The following is an 18,817-nucleotide window of genomic DNA, read 5'->3' on the forward strand; positions in this document are numbered from 1 at the left end:
ATGGCAACCCACTCCAGTATTCTTGCCTGGAAAAGCTCATGGACAGAGGAGCCTGGTGCACTACAGTCCACGGGGCCACAAACAGCTGGACAAGACCGAGCGACTGAGTGCACATGCGTGCGTGTGCACACATACACACACGCACACAATCCTAACAGCACATCAAAATATATGAAAAACCAGCAGAGAAACAGACAATTCAACAATAAGAATGAATGTCCCACTTTCAATAACGGCTAGAACTAGACAGAAGATCAACAAGGAAGTAGAAGACTTGTACAACACTTAAAACCAACTAGACCTAACAGACACCTACAGAACACCCCACCTAACAACAGAATATCCAGGTGAAATCGTATGCTAGGCCATAAAACAAACCTCAGTAAATTAAAAGGATAGAAACAAAACATATTCTCCAACTACAATGGAATGAAACTAGAAATCAATGCATGCATGGGTGCTAAGTCACTTCAGTTGTGTTTGACTCGTTGAGACTCTATGGACTATAGCTCACTAGGCTCCCCTGTCCATGGGATTCTTCAAGCAAGAATACTGGAGTGGGGTGCCATGCCCTCCTCCAGGGGATCTTCCCTACCAAGGGATCAAACCTACATCTTTTATCTCTTGCATTGGCAGGTGAGTTCTTTACCACTAGTACCACCTGGGAAGCCCCTAAAAATCAATAACAAGGACAAATTTGGGAAATAAATACTTATGGACTACAACTTAAGTAGTGCTAAGAAGGCAATTATAGCTGTCAATGTCTGTATTAAAAAAGAAAAAAAATCTCAATAACCTAAACAACAAAATTAGACAAATTCCTCAAAGGACATAAATTACTAAAATTGTCTCAAGAAGAAACAAATAATCTGATAGACCTATTACAAGTGAAGAAACTGAATCAGTAATCAAAAATTTATGCAAAGAAAACCCAGGTGCAGATGGCTTATGGAACGGGAAGGAACATTTTCTAACTCGTTTTATAAGACCCATATGATGTTGATACCAAGCCAAACAAAGACATGACAAGAAAACTACAGATCAATATTTCCTATGAATGTGAACGTAAAAGACTCAACAGAATACCAGCAAACTAAACCCAACCACACGCTAAAAATATCTGTGCCCCATGACTAAGTGCTGCTTTCCTCAGGGATGAGAGGCTGGTTTAACAGCCAAAAATCAATTACTGTAACTCATTACATAAACAATAGAAAACAAAAATCTCATAATAACCTGCACAGATGCAGAAAAAGCATTTGACAATGTCCAACATCATTTCATGATAAAAAGCCTCAAAAAACTAGAAAGGAACTTCCAAATCTGATAAAGGTTATCTACGAAAAACCGACAGCTAATAATACCACACTTCGCCTAATACCCATTATTAGGCAACTGGATGCTTTTCCATAAGATCAGAAACAAGATAAGAATGCCCCCTCTTACAGCTTTTTTTCAATACTGTACTGGAGAGTCTAGTCAGGGAAAAATAGGTAAGAAAAAGAAATGAATTGTATCCATATTGGTAAGGAAGAAATAAAACTATTCACAGATGACAAAGTCTTATAGTTAGAAAATCCTAATGAACTACCAAAAAAAAAAACAACCTACTGGAATAAACACGTGAGGCAAGACTGAAGGATATAAAAACAAATATTTAAAAATGAAAGATATTCCTATATATTCACATTAAACAATCCAAAAATGAAGTTAAGAACATAATTTTATTCACAATAGGGTCAAAAAGAATAAAACGCTTTGGAACTACAAAATATTATTGAAAGAAATTAAAGATCTAAGTAAATGAAAAATCATCCCATGTCCATGGATAAGGAGATTTAACATTAAGATCTTAGGCAATACTCCCTAAGCTGACTGACAGATTCAACAAAATCTCTATCAGAATTCCAGTCGACTTTGTCAAAACTGACAAGCTGATTCTAAAATTCACCTAAAATTGCAGGGGACCCAGAATACCCAAAATAATCGTACAAAAGAAGAATCAAGTAAGAGGACTCACACTTCAAAAAATGAAAATGTATTACAACGCAAAGGCTGTCAAGACCGTGTGGTGCCAGCACGAGTACAAACATACACGTTGGTGGACTAGACTGAGGACAGGGAGATGGAGTGAGGGTGGAGCTAAAGGATGACAGGTTTCCTTCTGGGGGGTGAAAATGTCCTAAAACTGAATATGGTGATGGTTGAACGCAGCTATAAATATGCTCACGACTAGGGAACTGTGAAGCACAGGCTGGAATCAAGATTGCTGGGAGAAATATCAATAACCTTAGATATGCAGATGACACCATCCTTATGGCAAAAAGTGAAGAACTAAAGAGCCTCTTGATGAAAGTGAAAGAGGAGAGTGAAAAACTTGGCTTAAAACTCAACATTCAGAAAACTAAGACCATGGCATCCGGTCCCATCACTTCATGGCAAATAGATGGGAAAACAGCGAGAGATTTTATTTGGGGGGGGGGGAGCTCCAAAATCACTGCAAATGGTGACTGCAGCCATGAAATTAAAAGATGCTTGCTCCTTGGAAGAAAAGCTATGACCAACACAGACAGCATATTAAAAAGCAGAGACATTACTTTGTCAACAAGGGTCCATCTAGTCAAAGCTATGGCTTTTCCAGTAGTCATGTATGGATGTGAAAGTTGGACTATAAAGAAAGCTGAGCACCAAAAAATTGATGCTTTTGAACTGTGGTGTTGGAGAAGACTCTTGAGAGTCCCTTGGACTGCAAGGAGATCCAACCAGTTCATCCTAAAGGAAATCAACCCTGAATATTCATTGGAAGGACTGTTGCTGAAGCTGAAACTCCAATATTTCAGCCACCTGATGTGAAGACCTGACTCATTTGAGAAGACCCTGATGCTGGGAAAGATTGAGGGCAGAAGAAGGGGATAACAGAGGATGTGATGGTTGGATGGCATCACTGACTCAATGGACATAGGCTTGGGTGGACTCCGGGAGTTGGTGATGGACAGGGAGGCCTGGCGTGCTGCAGTCCATGGGATCACAAAAAGTTGAACACAACTGAGTGACTGAACTGACTGACTGACTGAGTGAACTGTACCCTTTAAGTAGATGAATCATATGGTACTTGAATTATATCTCAATATAATTTAAAAAAATAAACAGAGACAGAAGGCTCTGAAGAATACTTTGGGTCTTATTCAGTTTATCAGATCATTAGAGAATCACAGAAGCCTAGAGTTGGAAGTCTTAAAGGGTTCTACCTATTACACAATATAAGAATACCTTCTATTATACCTCTGAAAAGAAACTGTGGTCCAACAGTTTTTGATCTCAGATTACCTTTACTGCTTTGCCTGAACATCACTTTTTCCACTGGTGAGTGCCAGTGCCTAGAACACTGCCCAGCTCCCAATTTACTGTTCAGTTGCTCAGGCGTGTCTGACTCTTTGCAACCCAAGGACTGCAGCACACCAGGCTTCCCTGTCCTTCACCATCTCCTAGAGCTTGCTCAAACTTGTATCCACTGAGCTGGTGATGTCATCCAAACATCTCATCCTCTGTCGTCCCTTTCTCCTCCTAGCCTCAATCTTTCCCAGAATCAGGGTCTTTTCCAATGAGTTGGCTTTTCCCATCAGGTGGCCAAAGTACTGGATTTTCAGCTTCAGCATCAGTCCTTCCAATAAATACTAAGAGTTGATTTCCTTTAGGAATGCCTGTTTTTTTTTTTTTTCTCAGTGCAGTCCAAGGGACTCTCAAGAGTCTTCTCCAACACCACAGTTTGAAAGCATCAGTTCTTCAGTGCGCAGCCTTCTGTATGGTCCAACTCTCACATCCAAACGTGACTACTGGAAAAACCATAGCTTTGACTATACAGACCTTTGTTGGCAAAGTAATGTCTCTGCTTTTTAATATGCTGTCTAGGTTTGTCATAGATTTTCTTCCAAGGAGCAAACATCTTTTAATTTCATGGTTGCAGTCACCGTCTGCAGTGATTTTGGAGCCGAAGAAAATTAATCTCTTCTAATTCATAGATCTCTCTGCTGCTGCTGTTGCTAAATTGCTTCAGTTGTGTCCGACTCTGTGTGACCCCATGGACAGCAGCCCATTAGGCTCCCCTATCCCTGGGATTCTCCAGGCAAGAACACTGGAGTAGGTTGCCATTTCCTTCTCCAATGCATGAAAGGGAAAGTGAAAGTGAAGTCGCTCAGTCATGTCTGACTCTTTGCGACCCCATGGACTGTACCTACCAGGCTCCTCCATCCATGGGATTTTCCAGGCAAGAGTACTGGAGTGGTATGCCATTGCCTTCTCTGATAGATCTCTCTAATTGATCATTTTTATTGACATACTTTTAGATCTGAGACCAAAGAGTTTGAAAATTGTTACTTTCCTACAAAATACATGTGTGTGTGTGATAGTTATTCAATTGGGTCTGACACTGAGATGCCATAGACTGTAGCCCACCAGGATCCTCTGTCCATAGAATTCTCCAGGTAAGAATACTGGAGTGAGTTGCCATTTCCTTCTCTAGGGGATCCTGCCAACCCAGGGATCAAACCTGGGTCTCCTGCATTTCAGGCAGATTCTTTACCATCTGAGCCACCACATGGACTTCAAAAAATAATTACTTTGTATACCCAAAGAAGGCCTGAAAACCAAAAGGGGAAGAATAAATTCCTAAAAGAGTAATCCTGGGGGTCCACCAAGCACACCTTGCTAAGGCTGCTACATTAATGAGAATGAACAAACAATTGCTCCTCATTACAATAGGGATGGATCCCATGGGGACAATGTTGATCGAAAGCAGCCATATGCACGTGACTAGATATTCAAGAGACAAAGCTATAGGTCAGGACAGTGATTCCTTCAAGGTTGAGGTAGACTGAAAGTGATGTTGCACGGTGAAGCACTTTAAAAAATTGTCTTCTACTCTGTGGTGGACCAATATTTTACAGAACACAAAGGTAACCCACACTTGATGTCACAACAATGTCAAATGGCTATAAAGATGTCTGAAGGCTTACTTTTGATTTTAGTTTTTTATTTATTGCACACAGCTAATAAACTGGCCTGGAACAAACAGGCAAACTATACTTTGAGAAGCATGGATTAGGGTTCCATAGTTTTTCAAAGTTAACTTAGTCTGTTTTCCTTTGTACTTTTGTTAGGCATTAATGTCAAACTACTGATTTCAAGTTACCTGGGGCTTCCCTGGTAGCTCAGCTGGTAAAGAATCTGCCTGCAATACGGGAGACCCTGGTTCGGAAAGATCCCCTAGAGAAGGGATAGTCTACTCACTCCAGTTGTCTTGGGCTTCCCTGATGGCTCAAGACAGTAAAGAATCTGCCTGCAATGTGGAAGACCTGGGTTCAGTCCCTGGGTTGGGGAGATCCCCTGGAGAAGGGAATGGCTACCGACTTCAATATTCTTGCCTGCAGAAATCCATGGACAGAGGAGCCTGGGAGGGTACAGTCCATGGGGTCGCAAAGAGTCAGACGTGACTTTCACTGACTTCACATGGGCTTCCTTGGTAGCTCAAATGGTAAAGAGTCTGCCTGCAATGGAGGAGGCCCGGGTTTGATCTCTGGTCGGGAAAATCCCCTGGAGGAGGGTATGGCTACCCGCTCCAGTATTCTTGCCTAGAGAATTTCATGCACAGAGGAGCCTGGTGGCTCAGTCCACAGGGTCCCTAAGAGTCGGACACGACTGAGGGACTAACACTACTGCTACTGACTTCGTAAGACCTGATCTTTCCCTCCGGTGATTTTAAACTATAATCTAATTAAAAGGCGTAAAAGGCATCAGATCAAAGATCTGAGACATTTTTACTGCACTAACCTTTTCTCACTCAAAGAAAAGGCAACATTTACTTTTTACCAAAGTACATCTGAATGCTCACTTAAAACTGGCTACAAAAAATTTACTTCCAGTCATTTCCACACCTAATTTTCCTGGTGTCACTTTCTCTGCCCAAGGTGATAATGAAATATGTAACAAATTATCGTTGATCACACATTTGAAGTTCTAGCTTTTGTTTTACCAGCTGGTGGCAAAACCAAGAGAAAAGTCATTTGGGGGTAGGGTGGTAGGGGTAGAATATTCATGAATTTCAGAAGCACTGGGTAGAGGAGTCAAGTTTTTGTAACCACCTATATAACACTCAAGGGTGACTTGGCCAAAGCAAATATGGTGAAGAATTATAAAAACAGGAGGCAAATTGAGAGTTTCAGATTCTCAGGTGCTTAGTTGCTCAGTCCTGTCCAACTCTTTGAGACCCCATGGACTGGAGCCTACCAGGCTCCTCTGTCCATGGGATTCTCTAGGCAAGAATACTGGAGTGGGAAGTCATTCCCTCCTCCAGAATATCTTCCAGAAACAGGGATCAAACCTGGGTCTCCCACACTGTAGGCAGATTCTTTACAGTCTGAGCCACCAGGAAAGCCTGCCTATTCTCACACTTCCCTGGTCAGGGAATTAGATCCCATATGCCACAACTAAGATTCTGTGCAGACTAATAAACGAATATTCCTTGGGAAAAAAAAAAAAACAACTACTGTAGAGTTAGAAATCAGAATATGTAAACCACTGTAAAAACAGACAACAACAAAATCCATTATCTTCTTCCCTTTAAAAATGAAGCAAAACAACCTTCCCTTTGAAGGGACAGTTTCCAGATTTATGATCATCTCCCAGCTCCAACATACATGATTTCATTTCCCTCAAGTAGTTGCAATATTCCTTAAATCATCATACTTTTACTAGAGCAGGAATCCTTAATTATGAGTATATGGATGGATTTTAAGAAGTCTAAGAACTCTATGAAACTCCAAATGTTGTAAAATGTTGGATGAGTGAGCAACTATATGGACAAGATGTCTCCAGTTGTCAACACATCTGTTATTGACAACTGTTGATTAAAAGCATCCTTCTTTAGTTAAAAATGTGATCCAAATAGAGAGATAGGGTTCTTCATTAATTGAACAGGTATATAAAAACATTAGGAGAAGGCAATGGCACCCCACTCCAGTACTCCTGCCTGGAAAATCCCATGGATGGAGGAGCCTGGTAGGCGCAGTCCATGGGGTTGCAAAGAGTCAGGCACGACTGAGCGACTTCACTTTCACTTTTCACTTTCGTGCACTGGAGAAGGAAATGGCAACTCCTCCAGTGTTCTTGCCTGGAGAATCCCAGGGACGGGGGAGCCTGGTGGGCTGCCGTCTACGGGGTCGAACAGAGTCGGACACGACTGAAGCGACTTAGCAGCTAGGAGCATAAAAGCATTACATTATATCATATACCCAAAAAAGGCATGTGAAAAATCCACTCATTTTGTATATGATAACACTGACATTTAGAGAGATTAAGGGATGTTCAAGCCCATGCTGCTAGCTAGAAGGCAAAAGTCAGGGAGTAACACTCTGCATCCATTCCCTCCCACAATGCCACCATGCTGGAGGATATTAGTAAGCACATTACGGGGAGCCAACAGACCCACTTCTCATAAATATACAATCTTAGAATAAATAAAATAATTCTTTAACCACTACTGGCTCATAACAAACATAAACATTCTTTTTTTTTTTTTTACTGAAAGTATCTAAAAATACATATTCTTTTAGAAACATTTTAGAGCTTAATTCTTTGCCAGTAGACACAATCAATAACTTGTCAATCATCTGAAAGACATAAGTGCTTGATCCCCCTGCAGTCAATCAGAGAAGCCCACACACTTGACCTAGAAGGGATGGAAGATGTTTAGGAGATAGAAAGCTTCAAGTAGGCCCTTAAAACACATTCGTTTCTGAGACAACTACTCTGAAAGCCCACAATGCAAAGTAAATTAGTTGAATGGATCTTTGGGTAACTATTGAAGCTGTTTAGAAATTTTAAGCAGAACCTCTTTTAAAAGTTTAGTCTCTGGTTTATTCACATGAAAGAATAGCAAGTGCGAAAACCAAAGGAGATGATATTTAGTGAAAAGAACTTTTATAGTAAGTAATTAAGTGAGAAAGCTGAAAAAGAATGCCTTATTTTGGCGTCAGTTAGGATGGAGAGGAACCCAAAATTTGCTTTTAACTTTTTTCAAAATAATTCAAAAATTAAAAGTCTGTAAGGATACAAGAAACCCTGCACTCTCTGCTCGCCCCCCCCTACTTGCCACCCCCACTTTTGACTCCTAAAATACAGTGTAACTTTCCACCATCTGTTATTGTAGAGCAGAAACAGTAATGAACATATGGGCTTTCTCTCTCAAGCAGCTGTAGTGTAGTTAAAGTTATAATAATTGTCTTTCTGTAAGATAAATTTACATTAAAAACCTGGCCAGTGAAAAACAAACGGCTCAGTCTCAGAGCCTTCCAAAATAAAATTAAGAAACTCAGCATCATGTGTGACATACATGCAGAGATTTAGAGAATATCCTATAAATCTTGTGCTTTTATGTATAAGGTTAAACAAATACAATTCATTATGCCCAGATCAGTTTACACAATCAAAGAGTCCACAACTCATCTCTTCTCTTTTCCATCAATATGCTCAGAGCCTCAAACAAGGGTTAGATAAGTTACATATAGAAATAAGGAACTAAGTTCTCAAAAGCTGATAACTATAAATCTATCACTTCTGTGAGTCACTGAACTCCAATCTAAAGGCTCATTTATTTATAAGAAAAATCACAACACATGTGACACATAAATTTCCATTTCAACTATTATCATTTATAATGAGTTTAAGTAAACAAAAAAATTCAGAGCATATTCTGATTCATATATTATGAAAAACAGGAATTTTACCTACCTTTATCTGGGTGATTCAAAATCATGATTCTCCTGTGAGCTGCTCTAATCTTGGCCTTGCTGGCAGATGGGCTGTAAAAAGAAAGTGCTTATAACAAATAGCGTCAAATGCAGATTATAAATTAACGGCTTATATGAGTTTCAAGAAATTAAAAACTAATGAGAATTTCACCATCTTGTGGATAAATATAAAATTACAGCTTGTCACTTCATTCTACCAACCATCAAAATAAATCAGATTCAATGCTGCATGTACCTTTTTCTTCAGTCCTTTGTCTCAATTAAAAAAACATATCCACAAGAAATAGGACAGGGAAATCATAGTCTATAGACTATTACTTTGAGTGTGAAAACTTACGCTTCAAGCTCTTTGGGGGGAAGGCAGTACATATGATGTAACAAACAGGTACCTGAACTCTAGAGCTACCAGACAGCATGATTCTAATCCCAGCACAGCCATGAAGGATGGGGTGTGTGTGCTCACACTCAGGTCTCTTTGCAACCCCATGGACTGTAGCCCTCCAGGCTCTTCTGTCCACGGGATTTTCCCGGCAAGAATACTGGGGTGGGTTGCCTTTTCCTCCTCCAAGAAGGATGGGGTGCCCTTGGCCAAATTTTTTACCCTCTCTGTGCTTCAGTTTCTTCACTGTAAAACAGAGCCAGGAAGAACATAGTCCTCATAAAGTAATCACCAGGGATTAAATTCGTTAATGCCAACAAAGTGCTAAAACAAGGTCTGGTGTGTGTATCAAATGTTCCATAATAGTTTCTACTATTATTATCTTTCAACAGAACATCTCAAAACTCTTCATAGCTCATTAATTTATTTAGTTTTGTGAGAAATCTATGGGAAAAGCTTGGCTGTGAGAGCCTAAACTCTAAACAAAAATTGAAGGAGAAAGTTAAATAAGCCTAAAATTATCCATGTAAAACCTAATTTATTCAAGTACTGGAAATCCTTCTTTCTAGTACATTTACACTAGTGTAAATATTAAGTAGCAACACCAGGAATTTATTACTATTAGTGTAAATTTTTTCCCTTGCCTGGAAAATGTACTAGAAAGAAGGATTTCCAGTACTTGAATAAATTAGGTTTTACATGGATAATTTTAGGCTTAAATCCATTGCTCATTACCTATAAAACTGTGCCTTGCTTACTTAACTCTCTGAGTTATAATTTTCTCATAAGTAAAAATGTACATTAAAAAAGTGAAGTATAAATAATCTAATCTAGCAAGCCACTCCAGTACTCTTGCCTAGAAAATTCCATGGATGGAGGAGCCTGGTAGGCTGCAGTCCGTGGGGTCGCTAGGGGTCGGACACGACTGAGCGACTTTACTTTCACTTTTCACTTTCACACATTGGAGAAGGAAATGGCAACCCACTCCAGTGTTCTTGCCTGGAGAATCCCAGGGACGGCGGAGCCTGGTGGGCTTCTGTCTATGGGGTCACATAGAGTCGGACACGACTGAAGTGACTTAGCAGCAGCAGCAGCAGCATTTTTCCAATGACTCAAAAAACACTACCACGAGTATCAGTTAAGTGGAAAGAAATTCTCAAGGTCTGCAGAGGTTTGCTTGCCTTTCTACTAATTGGTCATAAAATGTTTACGTTCTGTTTTGAACACCACATTCCTTGCTGTCAGTTGCCCATCCTCCATTCAGGCAGGATTCTAGTCTCAAGCTGTTACTTACCAGTTACTTGCTGCTTCTAATCTCCTGGGGTTAAATAACAGACCTACACTATCAATTGCTACATAAGCATATAAAGTATTCTTCTATAAAGAAAATAAATAAGTCTTAAGTTAAAGGGGAAGCCAAAAGAAAAATCAAAATATATCTTGAGACAAAGAAACAACCTACTAAAACTTCTGGGATGCAGCCAAGGCAGTTCTAAGAGGAAAATTTATAGTATTGAAATCCTACATTAAGGGGAAAGAAAAGAACTCAAACAACCTAACTTTACACCTCAGGGAAGTGTAGGAAGAACAAACTAAGCCTAAAATTAGTAGAAGGAAAATAAAAATCACAGTGAAAATAAATGAAATAGAGACTGAAATACCAAAAAAAAGAAGAAAAAAAAAAAATCAATGAAACCAAGAGCTTTTTTTTTTTTTTGGAGAATGTAAAGAAAACAGACAAACCAGAAGCTATATTCACCAAGGAAACAGAGAATTCAGGTAAAATCAGAAATGAAAATGGAGAGATTACAACTGACACAACAGAAATACAAAGGATAAGAGGATAAGAGGCTGTACTATACAATAAGAAACTGGAAGCCCTAGAAGAGATAGATACATTCCTAGAAACAAAGCACCTACCTAAATGAGAGAATCTTAGTTCTTAAACAAGGCATTAAAAATTAAATGTAGCTCTGATATATCTCCAGCACAGATAATTCACTATGAATTGAAACTGGAACTTGAAATATAATTTTGCCCAGATCAGGGATTTCAAACTGCTCCCTGGAATGTATTTGACTGAGAGTAGGGGATTAGGGCGGAGAAGGCAATGGCAAGCCACTCCAGTACTATTGCCTAGAAAATCCCATGGATGGAGGAGCCTGGTAGGCTGCAGTCCGTGGGGTCGCTAAGGGTCGGACATGACTGAGCGACTTCACTTTCACTTTTCACTTTCACACATTGGAGAAGGAAATGGCAACCCACTCCAGTGTTCTTGCCTGGAGAATCCCAGGGACGGGGGAGCCTGGTGGACTGCCGTCTATGGGGTCACACAGAGTCGGACACGACTGAAGTGACTTAGCAGCAGCAGCAGCAGGGGACTAGGGTGTGTAGAACAGAGCAGTGTTCCCTGATCCTGCAGCAAATAGAGCAGCTTTGGTTTCACCATTTTCTACTAGTAGTCTATTAAATAACATTTAAAGAGAGTTCCACAGAAGTTTTTAGAAAGTCTGAGTATCACAAATTTATGTATAATTTCAGAAAATAGCAGCTTTAGTTAAGTTTTCCCAAGCAACTCAGTAAAATATTTTAGGCTTTATTCAATACGGTAAGAAAACACAGAACCATCTAGTAACAAAGAGAATCTCTTTGTTTTTAAACAGGGTATTAACAGAGTCAGCTCCATTTTGTCTTTACCTACTTGTCATACAGTCTAAATCATTTGGATTCCAAGACCAAGGGAAATGGAACCGCAGCAATGTATTCACATCTTAAAAGAATCTCCTCAAAACAACACTGCCTGACTGAAAGAAAGGGCTAGAGGAAAGCAAACAAATTTTATCTATTTAATGTGTTAAAGGCAAATATTTAGACTTTTGCACTCATGAGAGAGACAGGAAGAGAGGGGACCAACCTTTATTCAGCACCTGTTCTTTGGTAAGCACTTTGATAAAAAAAGGTACCACTCACGGCATTTTACATTATTCCAACAAGGCAAAGCAGTATTAATTGCAAATCAAAAATGAAGAAGCTGAAGTGCATAAAAGCTAAAAATCAGTGCCTCCATGATCGGAGAGGGCAATGGCAAGCCACTCCAGTACTCTTGCCTAGAAAATCGCATGGACAGAGGAGCCTGGTGGGCTGCAGTCCATGGGGTTGCTACTAGTCAGACACGACTGAGCGACTTCACTTTGACTTCACTTTCACACACTGGAGAAGGAAATGGTAACCGCTCCAATGTTCTTGCCTGGAGAATCCCAGGGACGGCGGAGCCTGGTTGGCTGCCGTCTATGAGGTCACACAGAGTTGGACACGACTGAAGCGACGTAGCAGCAGCAGCAGCAGCATGATAGAATCAGAATCTGTTTGCTTAGCTGATATCTACTGAATAGTTACGAAGTGCTATGTTTATGCTAAACACTTCACGTGTTAATTTTTGCAGCAGTCCTATGCAGCAGAAACTAATGACGAGGCTGAGGCCACGCAGCTAACAAGTTACGAAACTGATATTTGTACCCAGATTCACTTTTATCAGAGTCTGTGTTGTTTAGTCACTCAATTTTCCTTGGGAAATTCTGTACAGCTTCCTGCTCAATGGAATAAAACTTAATAACCATGTATCTTAAGTCAACTCCAAATTATCTATCCGAAAAACAGGAGTACCTTGGATGATATTAAATGATATCCTCAAAAACTGTTGCTTGTGGATTCGTAATGTACTTTGTATACACATATCCAGAATATGAATGGGATGATATGGGGACCTCAGAAAAATGACAGTGGCATTCAGAATAATATTAAAGCAAAGAATAGTTAGCAACATAAATAATTTAACAGTGTGGTTCCCCTGCTTAAAATCATTTCTTTTTTTGTATTCTTGGTGAGAAAGCTCATCTCTTTTTATATTTAAATGAAGCACCAAGCCAAACTGACCTGTTTCTCCCCTACCCACCTTTTGTGGTTTTTTTTTTTTTGATTAGTTATAAGAAATAACAAAACATTTTGGCTTTAAATATCTGCTAACCTACAAGAGATTTAAAAATTCTGTCAATACAGGACTTTATGATTTATTCTGCTTAATTACGCTGACCAAGTCACCGTAAGATTTGTTGTAGGTAACATACTATAACCAACCCAAATAAAATTTTGAGTGAGCTCTAGGGAACATAAACAAATATAGACACTGGTAAATCTATGCTAGGGGATGTATTCTTAACTCTCAGTGTTAAATGATATCATACAGTAATCACAAAGGATCATTAACTACCTCCTACACTGTCCAAAGTCAGACAGTAAATGGTTACTAAGGTGAAATAAGTATACTAAAACATGCTAGGTGTCAAACTGTGGAACTAGAGAACTGTGAAACAGATCCTAGGTTATAATTGAAAATACGATACAGATCAAATTAGAAAACTGAATTCAGAAAGAATTTAATGTCACAATAAGGGATTTTGATAATTGCATTGAAATTTTAGTGTTCAAATACAACAGCTCCTTGTTAAGGAATAAAGGCACATCACAACTATGCCTGATTTTTTTTTTTAGAAGTAGTAGGAAAATCTCTTAGACTTGAGGTTTGAGATGTAAAACTTTGCTATTTTCTCCTCTGCCTCCTATTCATAATTTAAAATATAAGGATAATTTTACTGTCACATTTTCTCCTTTTTCAAGACAAACTCAGCCATAGAACAAAATAAGACTTATGCAGCACACTTACCTTACACCCAAAATGAGACTTGCTTCTCGCCTACTCATTTTCTGCTCAAATCCTCCTTTATAGTAGGATGAAAAGCTCTGTACAGGGAATGAAGAGCGAGAAATGATTAGTTCCATGTATGAAGGGGCATGACCTCGACCCCACCACACAGCTGCAGTGGGAGTAACGGATTTTCCAGAAATCAACCTGGAATCCTGGGGGGTGGGCCGGGAGAGCAGAGGACAAGCCTTGGCGTCACTCAAAGCACGTCAACAACTGTTTTCACTTCCCGATATGTTAATGTTCCTACACGGGAGGAACAGAGGAGACTGGTAGAAACAAAAGGTTTCAACTTTTCCTAAGCTCTGCAGGGGTTTTCTCATTGGATAACCTTGACCAAGTTACTGCGGAGATGACAGACATCCTTTTATCCTACAAGACTGGCTGAGAAAGAGGAGGAGAAACTGACAAAACAGCGAGGACAACAGGAGAGCAGACAGGAAGGCCGAGAGGGACCAGAAGGCTGGGCCGGAGGGTCAGTGCGGCTGGAGAGGTCCGCGCAAGGAGAGGAGCGCAGGGAAGGGACTGAGGCCGGGCGTGCAGGGCCCTTGGGGATTTTCACCCTCAGTGGTAGGAGGGCCAGAGCAGTGTGTACCCAGATTTGACTTGGGTTACTCTAGGGCTTCCCTGGTGGCTCAGTGAATAACAATCCACCTGCCAATGCAGGAGACAGGGCTTTGGTCTCCGGTCTGGGAAGACCCCACAGGCCAAGGGACAACCAAGTCCACAAGCCACAACTTCTGAGGCTGTGCTCTAGGGCCCGGGAGCCAAACTTACTGAGCACACGGGCCTCCACTAGTGAAGCCTGTGCGTGCTTGAGCCCGTGCTCCCCAACAAGAGAAGCTGCCGCAACGAGAAGCCCACACACAGCAACAGGAGAGCAGTCCCCACGTGCTGCATCTACAGAAAAGCCCATGCAGCAAAGAAGCCCCAGCACAGCCAAAAATAAACACATAAATGAAATTAATTAAAAGGATTACTCTGCTATGCAGAGACAGGTACAGAGCGGAGGCAGCAGGCCATAAGAGGACACCAACAACAATCTAGGCAAGGACAGGGGTGGTTTGGACCAAACTGGTAGAAGAGAAAGACGCCAGAGCCGTCAGATTTGGGGTGGATGTGGAGAGCAGAAATGACCTTTGCTTGGACTGAATGTGGGATATGAGAAAAAGCGGGCAAAGATGACGCAGTAAACGCTGCCGTACTCAGCACAGGGTCCCCTTCAGAAGTAAGGCACTTACTCCTCAGACGCCGGGGCTGCTGCTGGCAGACAGCACTCTGCTGTCAAACTCCAGCAATGGCCTTGGCTGAAGAATGTCAAGTCCACGCCCCCTTCCCAGGGCAGCCTCTAGCTGACGACCGGCTGACGTCATGGTACAAACACTGGCGTTCTCCAGGGCTCTGTCCTTGAGCTTCTTTTCTATATTAACTTCCCAGGTGATGTCACTTAGTTTCATGGCCCCTTGCCACAACCTGGGACAACCACGACGAGTCACCTGAGAGTCAGAGGCCCCCGTGCCCTGCACCGGCAGCCTCAGGCCTTGCTAAGACTACACCACAGCCTAAATTATCCCTCCATCCTACTTCCCTCTCTTGCCTTCTGGAGCTGTTGATCCTCAGAGCATTCTCTAATAAACTAACAGCTTGCTAATCTGTGTCTCATTCTGCTTTCCAGAGAACTTCAACTGCAAATGACTGCAAGGTTTCTGGCCTAAATTGCCAATTATTGACTTAGAGGAGGAGTGGTTATTTGTTTTTTGAGGGTAATAGATATCAGGAGATTGGTTTTGGTTATATTAAGTTTCAGATGTCTACTATGTATGTAAGTGGAGGAAATGTCTGACCTGGAGATAACACTGAGGAATTATGAGTACACAGACAGTATTTAAAGCCATGAGACTAAACGAGATCACCTGAAGACCGAGTGTAGCTAAGATGTGGGAAGACAGCCCTAGACACTGCAAGATTCAGTGGCAGAGAAACGGAGAGGGGTCAGTAACACACCGTGAAGGCCCAGCAGTGCCGGGGAGCAGAAGCAGGTGCCCAAAGTGACGAAGTGGAAAACAGTTTCAAGTGCTTCCGACAGGTCAGATATGAGGAGAGCTGAGGCTACACCTCTGGATTGATTTAACCTTTGCTAAACCTAAGGCCAACCTTGATAGTATATTAAAAAGCAGAGACATTACTTTGCCGACCAAGGTCCGTCTAGTCAAGGCAATGGTTTTTCCCGTGGTCATGTATGGATGTGAGAGTTGGACTGTGAAGAAAGCTGATCGCCGAAGAATCGATGCTTTTGAACTGTGGTGTTGGAGAAGACTCTTGAGAGTCCCTTATACTGCAAGGAGATCCAACCAGTCCATTCTAAAGGAGATCAATCCTGGATGTTCATTGGAGGGACTGATGCTAAAGCTGAAACTCCAATACTTTGGCCACCTCATGAGACGAGTTGACTCACTGGAAAAGACTCTGATGCTGGGAAAGGTTGGGGGCGGGAGGAGAAGGGGACGACGGAGAATGAGATGGCTGGATGGCATCACCGACTCTGTGGACATGAGTTTGAGTGTACTCCGGGAGTTGGTGATGGACAGGGAGGCCTGGCGTGCTGTGATTCATGGGGTCGCGGAGAGTCGGACACGACTGAGCGACTGAACTGAACTGAACTGAACTGAAACCTAAGGCTAACCGAAGGGACTGGGCGTGAAGGTTTGATTAGAATGAGTTTAGGAGAGAACAGGAAGAAAGGAATGGGAGACAGCAGAGAGACATAACTGTTTTCAGGAGCTCTTAGAGAAAACTGCATGCGTGAACTCAACTTTACCAAGGAAAAACATACAAACATGATTGAATGCACACGTTTCTAAAATGTGAACCCTTTCCTAAGGAATGATAAATAAGTATGTGCTTGCATAAAACAAAATCTGAAAGTATATACCCCCTCAATGTTATTTTGGGGAGGTGGAATTATTAATATTATTTTCTTCATGTTCATTTATACTTTCTAAATTTTCAACAATGGCTACTTATACAATTTAAAAAAAAAAAAAAGGACTAAATAAAGGAAACCAAGGAAATTACTAGAGTGTAAAAAGAGTCCCAGGGAGCCAGATCTGTTCATTTATATAACTTGTTCTTTTTGACCAGCTTGTCATAAATTTCCATTGGTAATAATCCCCTGACAATTAATCCTTCAACAAATACTTCAGTACCTAATATGTGCCAGGAACTTTTCAAATGAGACAAGTGAAATTCTGTCCTTCATCACACAGCTGTTCCTGTCAGTGTACCAGTGCCGTGAGGAATATCAGGTACTATTCCAAACTTCAAGTAATTAACAATCCAGTAAGAAAACAAAAAACAATCTCCTCCTCCAAACTGGAAGGGAATCAAATTGTTTAAGTACATATGTTAACATGGACAAATTATGTATATATACACAAGCACACACACACATACACACACACACAGGAATATGTAAAAGAATAAGAAATGTATAGGGAATATACCTAAAGGAATAGGGCTTTAACAGAGGATGAATAGCTGGTTTTAAGGTTTCTCTCAAGCAACTAAAATTTTTACTAGATGCATACCTTACTCCCTAATATTTCTATGAGTATCTACCTTTGGGAGTTCCAAATTTTGAAGTGTTCAGCATACAATAAACATAAATTGATGATATTTCATAAACTGTTATTTCCACTATATTCACAAAGTTCATTAACCCTAAAAGCGGCTATTACATCCAAGCAAATTTTTTACTTTTTTTCCAGGTAGAAAAGGTGACTAAGAAAAGGTTAAAGTCTAGCATCTGGATGAGGCTCAGATCGTAAATACTGACCTACTTTCAAGTAAATACAATCATCACGATCCTTCTGAAGGAACTAGATCATTTTTGAGGACAGACATTTAATATTTGAGGCTATATACAGAAAAGTAGACAGAAGACAAAATCATACCTTCTAAACTCATATGGAGTTTAGGTTTTATATTACATAGTTTTCAATTGAAATTGTAAGCCCTTTGAAGCTTACAAATATAACATACCAATACTGCATTATATTATTAGCTTATATAGAAACAGGTAATGCAGAACATTGGTGGGTCAGCAAAATGGCAAGATTCACAAAAATGTGATTACAATAAGGAACAACTATATCAAACAGATGGAGTAGATAGTTACATTTTTCTAATAGAATTTCCAAGAATAGAAAGAGTGGGATTTATTCTGTTGTCTATTTGAAAGATACTCTGATCCTTACAAATTATTATTTGAATTATTTTACTTATAAAATATATAAATATATAAACAAAAGTCAAAATAATTTTCCTCCTAAAATTAACATTGAATGCTGTAGTGCTATATATTATCAAAAATGATGTGAAATGAACCAAGTTAAATGAAAGTCTTCATTAACTAACTTACTCAATCACTTGAAACAGCCCTCCAAACAACCAGTAAAATACATCATTTCATAGTCTTAAGAGAAGAAATACATTTTACATTTAACACAAACTATAAACTTTAATTATGTAGAATCATCTATTTGATTTATAGATCCACAGAAGGATAGTTTTAATTAGTGTTATTTCCATGAATTTCACCTAACCATAAAAACAATTTAAGTCCAATTTAAAAAACTTGTATTCAAGTAAAAGGGCAAATTCACAAATAGAAAAATAAAAGCCTCAAAAGAAGATGAATGACTTGGGTTTTTTCTCCAGAAAAAAAATTAATTAGGACTGCAAGGAGATCCAACCAGTCCATTCTAAAGGAGATCAGTCCTGGGTGTTCATTGGAAGGACTGATGCTGAAGCTGAAACTCCAATACTTTGGCCACCTGATGCGAAGAGTTGACTCACTGGAAAAGACTCTGATGC

The 18,817-nt window shown here is 40.2% G+C and overlaps 1 protein-coding gene across 2 annotated transcripts in view; it reads right to left on the reverse strand.

Moving 5' to 3' along the window:
• DNAJC15 (DnaJ heat shock protein family (Hsp40) member C15) overlaps nucleotides 1–18,817 on the reverse strand; it is an 83,867-nt gene that overhangs the window by 18,660 nt on the left and 46,390 nt on the right. For both annotated transcript variants that reach the window (XM_055426040.2, XM_088842776.1), the window contains 2 exons: nucleotides 13,904–13,980; nucleotides 8,785–8,855 (listed from right to left, as the gene is read on the reverse strand). In XM_055426040.2, the coding sequence (XP_055282015.2) occupies nucleotides 8,785–8,855; nucleotides 13,904–13,980 (148 nt within the window). The remainder of the gene's footprint in view (nucleotides 1–8,784; nucleotides 8,856–13,903; nucleotides 13,981–18,817) is intronic.

This window comes from Moschus berezovskii, chromosome 13, assembly GCF_049115385.1.
Source record: "Moschus berezovskii isolate FMDL1 chromosome 13, NW_MosBer_1.0, whole genome shotgun sequence".
Classification (NCBI taxonomy): domain Eukaryota; kingdom Metazoa; phylum Chordata; class Mammalia; order Artiodactyla; family Moschidae; genus Moschus; species Moschus berezovskii.